We start from the raw sequence: 13,328 nt of genomic DNA on the forward strand, positions 1-13,328 counted from the left end.
GCAGTTGTAGTGATACCCAAATTCACTGCACAAATCGTTGTTCAACCTCTTGACATTTTGCATCACTGCATTATCATAGAATCCTACAGTGCAGAAGGTGGCCATTTGGCCCATCGAGTCTGCAACTGCCCAGCATACCATCCAGGATCTACATCCATACATTTATCCTAGCTAGTCCCTGTGATACTAAGGGACAGCTCAGCATGGCCAATCCACCTAACCCGCACATCTTTGGACTGTGGGAGGAAACCGGAGCATCCGGAGGAAACCCACGCAGACATAGGGAGAATGTGCAAACTCCACACAGACAGTTACCCAAGTCGGGAATCGAACTCAGGTCCCTGGCGCTGTGAGGCAGCAGTGCTAATCCCCATGCTGCCTCAAAATAAACCTTAAACGTTTCAGGCTGCTTATGCTCAGTGTCTTATCATATGCAGATCCCAATCTGTCCTCGAAAGTGAAATAAGTAATAGTCCCAGATGACCATCGGCTGCTTGCCCCATTGAGGGGAAGAGCTGACTGATTTAACCTGAGAATCACCACACCTCGTGAGAAGCTAATGTGCCACATGTGAGCAACAAAGGGAATTATTTTGGTAATTGCACAGTAAAGTGTAAATAAAACATCTCTTTGGCAGAATCGCTCGGGACTAAATTACACTATTACTCCATTTACACGAGCGGTGGGGAATCAATGCATATCCCACTGATGGGAATTGAACCTTGCTGATGCATGCTGCAATCTGTTTCTGTGGAGGCTTGCGCAGAGGGATATAAGACATTTTCGTCATTCAACAAATAATGGAAAAGCCATCTTAACATCCTTCCAGTCTGGAGTTTACCTTCTATAAAGGTAACGTCAATGATAAGATGGTTTGCTAGATTGATTCCAGGAATGAAGGACTTGTTGTTCGAAGAGAGTGTCAGCAATTTAGGCCTATACTCACTGGCGTTTAGAAGAATGAGAGGAGATCTAATTGAGGTATATAAGATGTTTAAGGAAATTGACAGGGTAGACATAGAGAGGATATTTTCTCCCATGAGACATTCTAGAACAAGAGACTATAGTTTTAGCCGAAGGGATGGCAGGTTTAAAACAGAAATGAGGAGGAATTACTTCAGTCAAAGGGTCGTGAATCTATGGAATCCTCTATCCCAGAGTGGATGCCAGAACTCTAAAGAAATTTGAGGAGATAGATAGGTTTTTAATTAGTAGCAGGACAAAGGGTTATAGGGAGAGGACAGGAAGGTGGAGATGAGGCCAAGATGAGGTCAGCCATGCTTGTGTGGTGGACAGACCTGAGGAGCTGAATGACCTACTCTTGCTCCTAGTTCATATGATCTAAAATGTTATCTGGTCTCCAACCCCCTGCTTGACAGTAACATTGTGAACTCTGTGATGAATTCTGTAGATTTTTGCTCAGTTTGTTTTTTCCCATCTCTCCATTTTCCTGTCCATTTCACGACCAGTACTCTGGGCTGGTGAACAATTCTCAGATCTCTATTGAATTTTACACTCCCCACCCGGCCCCCACCAATATAATTGAAGGTGGGTGGCATGCAAAAATAAAGTGGGTGGTCTTTTCACCCAAACCCGCCACATTCCAATATTACAAAGCAGGGGGTGGGGAGGAGCTAGTGAGGCATCAGGCAGCTCCCCCCACCCTTTCTATTAAGGAGAGACGTAACTGTCACTTAAGGGCCTCAATCCACCTTCAATGCAACTTTTCAGTCTGAAGGTTTATAGTTTATTTATTAGTGTCACAAGTAGGCTTACATTAACACTACAATGAAGTTACTGTGAAATCCCCTCGTCGCCAAACTCCAGCACCTGTTCAGGTACACCAAGAGAGAAATTATCATGGCCAATGCCCCTAACCAGCACGCCTTCTGGACTGTGGGAGGAAACCTGTGCACCCGGAGGAAACCCACACAAACACGAGAAGAATGCGCACACTCCGCACAGACAGTGACCCAAGCCAGGAATTCCACCTGGGTCTCTGGCGCTGTGAGGGCGCAGTGCTAACCACTGTACCACCATGCTGCTAGGGAAGTGTGGAAATTGGAAGAAACATTGACATTTTTCAGTTTAGGTAATTAGTAAGAAATGGAATTAATACAGTCCTCATAATTTAATCCTTTAAGCCTGTCTGTGCTGCATTCCCTCCTTGGCCAATGTATTCTTTCTTGGGTGCAGTACCCAAAATTGAATGCAAAACTTCAGGTGGTGGTGAGGGGGGGAGTCAATCCAGAACTTTAGACCAATATGGCACGACTTCTGTCCATTTGCAATCCAGCACGCATGAAATAAAACTGAGCGTTCCACTCACTTTTTAAAATTATTTTTGCTCCTGTTCACTAACTAGTTCTTCACAATCCCTAAACCTGTTCATTCCACTATGGCTCGTAACTTCTCATCTTTTAGAACCTATCTATCTAGCTTTGGTCCACGGTAAATGAACACACATTTTCCCATGCAGAATTCCATCTGCCATTCAGTTAATATACGAATATCATTTTGCAGCTTTCCATTTCCAACTGCAGTCTTTTCAGTGCCACCTAACTTTAGTGCATCAGGAAACTTGAACATCTGGCTCTGTATTCCTTCATTTAAGTTGTTAACAAACACAATGAAAAGGTCATGCCCCACTAAAGATTCCTGAGGGCATTACCAGTCACACGTTAATCATGTCTGCCATGGCTGAGTTGGTAGCACTCTTACTTCTGAATCGGAAGATTGTGGGTTTAAATTCCACACTAGATCTTGAGCACAAATTCAAAGCTGATATTCCAGTGCAGTACAGAGTGAGTGTTGCTCTCTCAGGTGTTTAAACTGATGGATTTAAAACTGAGATGAGGAGGCAAAAATTCCAAGCCACGATTTTAAATCCCTAGGCTAATATTCATTCCTCAACCGGCGACAAAAAATAAATTAGCTGGTCATAGGAACATAGAAATTAGGAGCAGAAGTACGCAATTGACCCTTTTGAGCCTACTCAGTCAGATCATGGCTGATCACTCCCTGGTCTCAACTCTACCTACCTACCTGTTCCTATATCCCTTTAAGCCAATTTTTTTCAGGAATATATCTGTTTCCTTCTTGAAACCATTTAATTTTTCAGACTCCATTGCGCTATGGGTCAGCGAGTTCCACAAATTCACCACCCTCTACAAGAAGTAGCTCCTCCTCATCTCAGTTTTAAATCCACCGCCTCTCAACCTATACCTGTGACTTTTGTTCTGGATTGCCCCATAAGAGGAAATATTTGGTCTACATTTACTTTATCAATCCTTTTTAGTATATTATATACCTCGATCAGATCCCATCTCACCCTTCTAAATTCCAGCGTGTATAAGTCCAAACTGTTTAATCTCTCCTCATACGTCAACACTTTTATCCCCAGAATCAATCTAGTCATTGTCACATTGCTGTCTATGGAAGCTTGCTGTGCACATATTGGCTGCCACAGTTCCGCTTCACAACAGTTCACTTCAATGTATTTCATTTGCTGCAAAGCACTTAGTGAGAAGTCCCGTGGTAGTGAAAGATGCCTTATAAATATAGGATACTCTATTCTTATCCTATCAGTTGGATTGCACACCCAGATTAGGTCAATAATACACATAACCGGTGAGGGGCAGCAAAAATCAGAAATTGTGATCCCGCTGGCAAGATTCACGACTTCTGGGTTTTGCCAAATCTTGAGCCCCCATTGATGATCTTCAAGGTGGAGAGTATGGGCTCAAGCTCCCACCCTATGGTACAGCGAGAGGTTAGGAACTGGAATACCTTCCTAAGAGTGTGACAGATTTAACTGAAGCTCTCAAAAATGAATTGAATAACTAAGGAGAAAAATATTGCAGGACTATGGGGAAAAGGAATGGGGAGTTGGTTGAGCTCAGTTACTCTTTTTTTCAAATTCATCTGTGGGACATGGGCATCACTGGCTGGCCAGCATTTATTGCCATCCCGAGTTGCCCATCGGCATTTTAGAGTGAACCACATTACTATGGCTCTGGAATCATGTAGATGAGACTGGGTAAGGACGGCAGATTTCCTTCCCTAAAGGACATTAGTGAACCAGATGGGTTTTTCCGACAATCGACAATGGTTTTCATGGCCATCAGTATATTCTTAATTCCAGAATATTTTTATTGAATTCAAACCCCACCAGCTGCCGTGGTGGGAATCGAACCTGAGTCCCCAGGATGTTAGCCAAGTTTCTGGATTAATGGTCTAGTGATAATACCATTAGTCATCGTCTCCCCTGTCAATGCTGCCCTTCTTACAGCAAAGTGAGGCATGTTACAAGATTAATTACAAATTATCTCTCACGGTGTTCACCTCTACTATAGTAGGAAGGTTTCTGATATGCAATGATGTTTGTTCTCCACTGTTGTGAGTTCTGTGGAAATTTTTCCCATTGTGGGTTTATGAATCTTGGAAATGTTAAGGTTATAATGCCAGAAGCAGCAGAATCAGCAACAGAGTGACTGAAATGTATTTCATCCTCCCGTTAATGTGAAATGGTATAGTATAAAATACAACTTCACTTTTCTCAAAATCAAGCACTCCTTGTGTTTCTCAACTTGCTTCTTTTGCCCCCATTCTTTCTGCTTTCCAGCTCAAACCACGTATTGCGAGACAGGAAGTGACTGCCGAGGTACATTGAGGAATAGGACAAACACATAAATGAAATACTTCTGCATCTTAATGAGTCATCTTGTGACTCGCATTCTTTTGATTCGGTCAAAATAAGTGATGTTGGAACAGAGGTTTTAGAAATAGCATCAGCTGCGATAAGTAAAAGTGAAAACTAAATCACAAGAAGTCTTTAGTGAGACGCAGCTTTGTTGAAATCTCTTGTCTTGTTCAATGTGCAAGATAAACAAAACTTTTACTCTGTTAACAGCTATCCACCTAATCTGATTAGTTGATTTCCTGTATGTATGTCATACATGTATGGCAAATGATACAAATGATTCTACTTGGAATTAGTAAACCAAATATTTTTTAATAATTCACTAACCCAACATACTCTCAACTTTTGGATGTTCAGCCTATATTTTTCAGGTTATATAAGTGTAAGTTACGTAACTGCCTTTGACGAAGATCAAGGCAATTTCGGTCAGTCCATATGTCTCTTCATAAGGAAGATTTTAAGATGATGCCATTAGAATGGAGAAATGTCAGCAGTACGAGTAGGCACCAAGATTAATGGAACATGATCGAATGATTGTCCCCTGTCTGTCTGATGGGCCAGCAGAATAACTAAAACATTAACTGTGTACTTAGTGGTCTGCTGTTGACCTAAAGTAATCAAAATTGCCACTGGCAAAACTGTTGAAACTCAATAGCACGATTTTGCCTACCTGAGTGGAGAAGTAAATCACTTCACTCTGCACTGCCAGTTACTTCCTGTTACAATTAAATTTGCAATCAGAGCAGCTTTAAAAATTCATTTTAATGAAATCAGACTAGACCCTCGAGCTATTTGACAACAGACACTATTAATCTTCCCCACAAGAACTGGACATAAAAAGCAAACTTAATTTGAAGTCACTTACAGTTTTCGATATATATTCTTTACTGACAAATACCATTAGACAGTAAACCTAAAAAAATGCGACAAGCGCTCACAGAACATCTATTATAACTAGCACAGTCAGGCAAAATGCGAATGCTATCTAAAACATCTGTATGTCTTTTTTTTGCTGTTCTCATACTGTTATTATCTTCAGCGTGGCCTTTGTTGAACTGGCACAGTGAATAACATTTGTCACAAGATAAAGATGGAGACGAGAGAGGCTGTAATTTACAAAGTGAAAGAAAAGGCACTTTCTCTCCCTTTTGTTGGTGGAAAATTACATGTACTGATTGAATCAGACATCCAGTGATCCTTGTATTGTACATACTGGGAAAGGGAAAATTGTCAAGAAAGTGTTTTGATTCGCTTGCTGATTGTCATGTTCTCAAAACCCAAATGTCTCGGAAGGCTCATTATCACCAGTGGTCCCAATGGTTACAAAAAGTTCCATTACATATTTCTCAAGCTCACTTAAAGCTTCCATTTTATAATATAAAATTCCCCTAAATGAATTTCTAAGGCAAGCTATTGAAGGACTGACATACATACAGGAAATATTCTTCCACTTTTGATATTCAGTAACAATTTTTAAACATATTAGCAGAGCTAACTGCATAGAGGCTTTGATTTGATTAAATGTCCAATAGAAATGTGTTGCTAGCATATAACGATACTTGTGTAAAGGTATCTGGCTTGAGGTATTCTTAATCAATTCTTCCTTATGCCACAATGGGCTGTTAAAATCTGAAGCACATTGCCTGAAAGTGGTGGAGTCAGATTCTGTAAGAACTTTCAAATGGCAACTGGGCACGTACAAGGAGAGGATTAATTTCCAGAGTTATGAAAAAGCATGGTGTGTGGATAAATTGGACAGATCTTTCAAAGAGCCAGCAAGACACAACAGTTGAATGGCCTCGTGCTGAGCAGTAAGATTCCAACAGGTGGCACAATGACTTCAGTGTCACAGGCTTAAATTCCAGCTTTGTCCGGCACTTTCTCTCAAACAATGAGCTGACAACTTTCCTGATTCACCTCAACAACTCAAGAGAAGAGAGGACAAATGGCCAGCAGTAACCTTCAATTCAAATTTGTTGTGCATCAGTAAGAATTCCTACTAATGCATCACAAAGCAGAACTAGCGGTAACTACACGGGGCATCCCTCACGTAGAAAGATATCCCAAAGCTGTCACAAAGCGGAAATTGACTCCAGGTCAAAGGAGATAGTAGATAGAATGGTGAAAATATTTGTCAAAGGGGTATGCCATAATCTTACGATCTTGTCCCACTTGCCCTTTGGCGAGGCGAGGTGAAAAACCAGGTTCACGCCCGGTTTCTGGCCCCGTTTTTCTGGTGGAATTGACTTTGCACCCTTGACATGCCTAGCATGTCATTAACGATGTTAGTTCATCATAGAATCCCTACAGTGCAGAAGGAGGCCATTTAGCCCGTCAAGTCTGCACCAACCACAATCCCACCCAGGCCCTATTCCCATTATCCCACATATTTACCCTGCTAATCCCTCTGACATAAGGGTCAATTTGCCATGGCCAATCAACCTAACCTGCACATCTTTGGACCATGGGAAGAAACCGGAACACCCGGAGGAAACCTATGCAGGCACAGGATGAACGTGCAAACTCCACACAATCAGTAACCTCAGGCCAGAATTGAACCCACGTCCTGGCGCTGTGAGGAAGCAGTGCTAACCGTTCTGCCACCCTAATTCTGGATACTATCGTCCATACTCACTTGAACTTAGAATTTCTTCAGTACAGAAAGAGGCCATTCGGCCCATCGAGTCTGCACCGACCACAATCCCACCCAGGCCCTACCCCCATATCCTTACATATTTACCCACTAATCCCTTTAACCTATGCATCTCAGGACACTAAGGGTAATTTTAACATGGCCAATCAACCTAACCCGCACTTCTTTGGACAGTGAGAGGAAACCAGAGTACCCGGAGGAAACCCACACAGACACGAGGAGAATGTGCAAACTCCACATGGACAGTGACCCAAGCCGGGAATCGAACCCAGGTCCCTGGAGCTGTGAAGCAGCAGTGCTAACCACTGTGCTACCGTGCCGCCCACTCTCCAGTCAGCTTCTCAGTGATGAGAACTTACCTGCTTTCCAGTCGACTTCTCACTGATGAGAACCACAGCTGGTCTCCATCAGTGGAGACCAGACGTGATGGCCTTGCTGCAGGCAGAGGCCATTAAAGTCCCCAGGTGGCCATGGGCAGGGTAGTGCAGTGCCAATGGGGCAGTGCCCACCTAGTGTCCTGGCACTGCCAAAAGGCATTATAACTGTGCCAGGGCAGGGCCAAGGGGGTAAGTGCTGAATGGGAGCAGGGCCTAAATGGGGTGGAGCAATGATGGTGGGGGAAGGAAGGAGAGTTCCTTGGGGGGGGGGGGGGGGGGGGGGTCCCAATGTCCAGGGGGCAGGTGGAGAGGGAAGAAGTGGGACCTTGAGGTGGGCCTCTAATTCACATGGGGAGGCACTTCACTCTGCTCAGTCACCAGCCTAAGCAGCAAAAACTGCCTGGCTACACATGTGGCGTGGACCTCCGCCATGATGCATTAAATCCCAGCAGTGTCACAAAGGGCCCCTTAATTAGTCAGTTAAAGGCTTCAACTGCCCACAGGCGAGCTATGAGCCCAGAGCCTTCCTAACACCGATATCACAGCTGGAAGAAGTGATGCGGGTATAGACAAGGAGACACCAGAAATGGCACCCATAGAATTGTACCCAAATATATGATCCTCCTTCCCCCTTCACTCCACCGTTGTACACCCATCTCCGCAGATGCCAGAAAACCTAAACCATTATCTACCAGGAGGGGTGACTGGGGAGGAAGGACCAGTTGCGTTTAGTTTTATCTGGGGAGCCCAGGGTCGGGAGAAGAAAAGATAAAAATACTTTCTTTTAAAAATGGAAATGCACCTGAATTAACATAGAACAAGGCCAATTATTTCTGTCATCATCTTGCACTTGATGTAAAGGTGATGCAGACTGAAATTTACTCAAACTTCCCCCTTGGGTGCTATAGCCATTGTTAGGTTATAAGCTCCACAATCTATTAAGATCTTCCCATTATTAATGCATCACAGTTAAAAATGTGCCTTCTTTTTTGAATGACACATGTCAGCATTAAGTGCACTTACCTTAAGTGTTGGTGCATTAGCTTCCAGCTACAGTGCTCTGACAAGCTGTACCACAATTTCTATACAGTGTTCAGACTCCCATTTTATTGTTAATTGTGTAGATTGCACTTGTATGGCCTAGAAATACTGAGCTCACCGAGGAGCTGCATGCACAGTACACGGTAATACCGTCTGCCAGAGAAGGGTCTTCACATTCTCAAAGCAGCAGTTTTCGTTATTTCTGACAGAAACTAAATGTCTGAAGTCACTGCCTTTCTCCAATCCCTCTAGACATATTGATTTCCTAAATGCATTGATATTTATCATTATATCAAGGGCAATGAATCACTGGCCTCATGTTCCTGCAGGCGCTGACGTCCTTTTGAAGTGTAATTTAATTTACGCTTTTCTTTTAAAGGGAGATAAATCATTTTGGCTTCTCCCACTCCTTTTCAACAATTTCCTGATTTAAATAGCATCAGTAGAATATCTTTGAAATAAAGTCAAATATTGCTCTCATCATTTTGCACACATTGTGAAATATGGCAGTGTATCCCTCCTTCTGAACTTGCAATGGGTCCTAACACCTGGGCTCCCCAGCTGTGGATGTTGGGGGGGTGCTCCAAAGAGGTGCTGGGGAATCCCTCTTCAAGCACTGTCGTTAAACATCTGCATGGCAATTCTTCAGAAGTGTTTACCTTCCCTGGGTAATTGCATTGCACTGTCAACCATCCAAAAACACAATATAAATCGCTAACTTAGGATGTGTCTGCCAGGGTTACACTAAAGTAAAGTTCATTTATTAGTCACAACTAGGCTTGCATTAACACTGCAATGAAGGTACTGTGAAAATCCCCTAGTTGCCCCATGCTGACGCCTGTTTGGGTACACTGAGGGAGAATTTAGCAAGGCAATGCACCTAACCAGCACGTCTTTTAGACTGTGGGAGGAATCCAGAGTGCCCAGAGGAAATCCACGCAGACACGGGGAGAATGTGCACACTTCGCACAGTGACCCAAGACAGGAATCGAAATGGGTCCCTTGCGCTGTGAGGGAGCAGTGCAAACCACTGTGCCACTGCAACTAATAGTTACTCCGAAAAGGTTGGAAGAATTTAATCACCTGGATCAATCCTTGCATGGGTCTCCCCTAACTCCAGACCGTCTCAGAGAACTCCCCCCGTCCCTAACCCAACCAATGACATCCTGATGGTGTTCCCAGCCTCCTGACTTTCCATTGGATTCCCTCCGCCCTTATTACACAACTTCCCCACCCACAATGGGCTCTCCACCTGTCCACGCAATGGCTTGAATCTCCTCCCTAACACGAGAACCCCCCCACCCGCCACCCCCCACCCATCCGACCTTCCAGACTAGCTTATACCTATCCTGGACCTGAAAGAACAACCCCACTGAACCTCCTCCACCTCCGAACCCAGCTGAACCCTCGTCCTCGGGTCTGACCCTTCAATGCTGCCCTATCCGCCCCATCTTCAACAAGACCAGATGGACCCCGTGCCACTCCCTTGCCTGGCTGGTCCGGTTGGATTTCTTGGACCTCCCCTGCCACATTCCTCATTCCCTACCTCCCCACCCCACAATTTGAAAAGAGGTCAAAAAGAGAAAAAAGATATTGAAAATTCCTCTCCAATGCCCTTTGACGACTGAAGTTAGACCAGGTAATCACAGACCAATATTATATAGTCTGGCACCTACCTCTTGAATGGTTTCGCCTCCACAGCATGGAGCCAATCTAGCCCCCTTTTGAAGATACTCAGTGCATGAGCCAACTCATTCCAGAGATCAATTATCCTCTGGGAGAAGAAAATTGCTTAACATCTTACTTATTTCTGTCCTTGTGCAATTTATAATTATGATCCCAGCCCTTTCCATCTATCTAATTGAAGTAATTTGCCAATGTGAACACATCGTAATCCTTCCATTATTTGAGAGACTAGATTAAGCGGGTTGATGGGTTTTTGATAAGAGAGGGGATTAAGGGTTATGGGGAGAGGGCGGGAAAGTGGAACTGAGCCACGACAGATCAGCCATGATCTTATTGAATGGCGGGGCAGGCTCGAAGGGCTAGATGGCCTACTCCTGCTCCTATTTCTTATGTTCTTATGTTCTTATTACATCTTAGTCTCCACTTCTGTGAAGTATGTAAACTTGGTTGTTTAAGCCATTCTAGATAGCTGAGGTGCTTTAAACTAGCAATTTGTCTTGAGATGTTTTTCTGAAACTTTCCCAAATCCTCAATATCATCCATAAATAGCATGCCCATGCGACACAAATAGTAATCGATTGGGGAATTGCTAAACAAAAGTATTTTAATCCACACCCAAAATTAGCCATCAATAACAGAGTATGTTACACGTAAACCCAATTCACCATCAGGTTCTGATTCACATCTAACCTTTTTATTCCCTAGAAACAGCGCAATTCATTCTCACCAGCTATCCTCGGGTTTTGTTCTTTCAAAGCATTCTGTCGGCAGTTTGTAACCAGCTGTTCTTTGTTCTCTAGCATTCCTACTGAGACATCTGAATGGATTTGACTTCATCGCATAAACTGCTCAGCAATGCTTTCACAGCGGGACACCAATGTTTATCCTCAAGAAGGGGTATTAATAAAATAGTATTGTAATAAACATGCTAATCATGGTCACACAGTATTAGACAATGACAAGGAACGCTGCTGTGTTCTTGATCAGTATTATGAGCTATTTAATTTTAAGATAATGAAATGATGTGCAGTTAATTTCCCAGAATGCTGCGTCCTACTTCAGCCAACAGTACCTCTTTGTTTGACTTGTCGAACAGGCAATTCAGAACTTGCTCAGGATCAAATATCCTCGAAGGACCACAGCACAGCAGAGTATAACAAGCACTTACAACAATTCTATGTTTATTTCACAGCCTCATGTGAAGAAATAAAACTGATGGAATGCTCCAGGCGAGTGCAAAGAATAATACATCAAAAAATGCCAAATTATTTAAGTCTCCATCAAAATATATGCTCCTTCTCCTTACTGAGAATCCATGTTTTGATATCCTAAATCAGAGTTAATTATCGACTCAGGTGCACTGTCACAATAACTCTCATAACAATGGAACTTTGTTTCTATAATAATGTTGTGGAAAATGTTAATATTAATTAGTTTCTGCACATTTATCTATTGGTGTTGTGAAATCCAAACTCCCCTGTGAAACATGGCGTACCAAATGGGCAGTACTTTTCACAGCTTACCTTTACAATTGGAAATGAAAGACAACTAAGATTGCCCTGCATCACTGGGTAAAGCTTATTATAATGATGAAAACATACCACGTAACACTGTAAGCCTGGTGGTGGCACTTATTTCTCCAACACTGTTGGAGGCTACACATTCATAAATAGCCTCATCTCGTGGTGTCCGCAATGGCTGTATTCTAAGAACAGACCCAGATCCATCATCAAACTCGATCACCTGTGAAGATAAACAACGACATTGTTGCTAGGTTTTAAGAATTGTTTAGACCTCAGTAATATAAGCAATTCATTGAGAGTATAGTTGACAACATCATTTTCCTTCCAGCTGCCTGCCTTTGTGTTTTGTTTTGGAGAATGGAAAGAAGGAATCGCGCTGCAGCAGATAACTGTTCATGTGCGCTATTTCAAACACATCTAGTTACAAGCATAAACAATCTAAGTCAATGTTTCTTAACAATTTTAATTATTTGATCTTGATGGGCACTTCCCTGGTAACCCATTAAAATGTTAGGGGGCAATCTTATCAGAATTTGGTAGCATGCTGTTTCCGGTGAGAAAAACAGCATGTTTCTCTCCAGAGCTTACAACACTGTCAAAAAAAAACAGCTGGGCAAGTATCCCACCTGGGGTGGGGCCTCAACACGGCGCCAAATCCGGCTGCACTGAGATTGCGGTGCCTTGTTTAAAGGGTGCCCCAATCAGAACGTGAATGATTCTCCACTCCTCCACCCTCCTCCCTTAGGCCTGAGGGGTTCCCTGCAGCACCTTGATTAGAGTCAGAGCGGGCACCTGCCCCACTCCTGCCATCAGAACCAGCAGTTCTCTCCCCCATCAGTGTTGGGATTCAACACCCCATTCGAACAGTCAGTGTTGGCACCTAAATACCCTTATCCACTCCCCACCCCCACCCCAGCCCCGGACATCAGAAACCCTTCCCCCCAACTGAGCGCACAGTGTGGGTGGAACCCCCCCTCCCCTTGAACATTGGATTCCCCCCTCTCCCCACCCACAGTCAATGCCGGCAGCAGCCCCCACTCCAGCCATCGCCAGCATCCCCAACTCCCACGTCTGCTCCCGACCATCACCGCACCATCAGTCTTCCACTGGAGTCTGTCCCTGGCACAGGTTGACATTGCCAGGTTGGCATGGTGCCAACTTATCTGGCTACACATCAGAGCAGGAACAATCTGTTCTCTTCTGAAAGGATTTGGTTTCAAATTCAGTATGCAAAGAGTTCACTGCCCTCCCATAACATTTCCTCTCACATCTGGGTCCACTGCAAATTGCAAAGTTCGTGCAAGGACTTACTGATTATCCTTCTTTGCTCCTAACTTGCCCCTCTT

General features: G+C 43.6%; 1 protein-coding gene across 15 annotated transcripts in view; it reads right to left on the reverse strand.

The window, feature by feature from the left end:
• LOC145342912 (receptor-type tyrosine-protein phosphatase delta) overlaps positions 1-13,328 on the reverse strand; it is a 563,551-nt gene that overhangs the window by 292,025 nt on the left and 258,198 nt on the right. For all 15 annotated transcript variants that reach the window (XM_080188513.1, XM_080188506.1, XM_080188504.1 and 12 more), the window contains exon 4: positions 12,061-12,202. In XM_080188513.1, the coding sequence (XP_080044639.1) occupies positions 12,061-12,202 (142 nt within the window). The remainder of the gene's footprint in view (positions 1-12,060; positions 12,203-13,328) is intronic.

The sequence above is a fragment of the Carcharhinus amblyrhynchos genome, chromosome 5 (assembly GCF_965287045.1).
Source record: "Carcharhinus amblyrhynchos chromosome 5, sCarAmb.v2.hapA, whole genome shotgun sequence".
In the NCBI taxonomy this organism is placed as follows: Eukaryota; Metazoa; Chordata; class Chondrichthyes; order Carcharhiniformes; family Carcharhinidae; genus Carcharhinus; species Carcharhinus amblyrhynchos.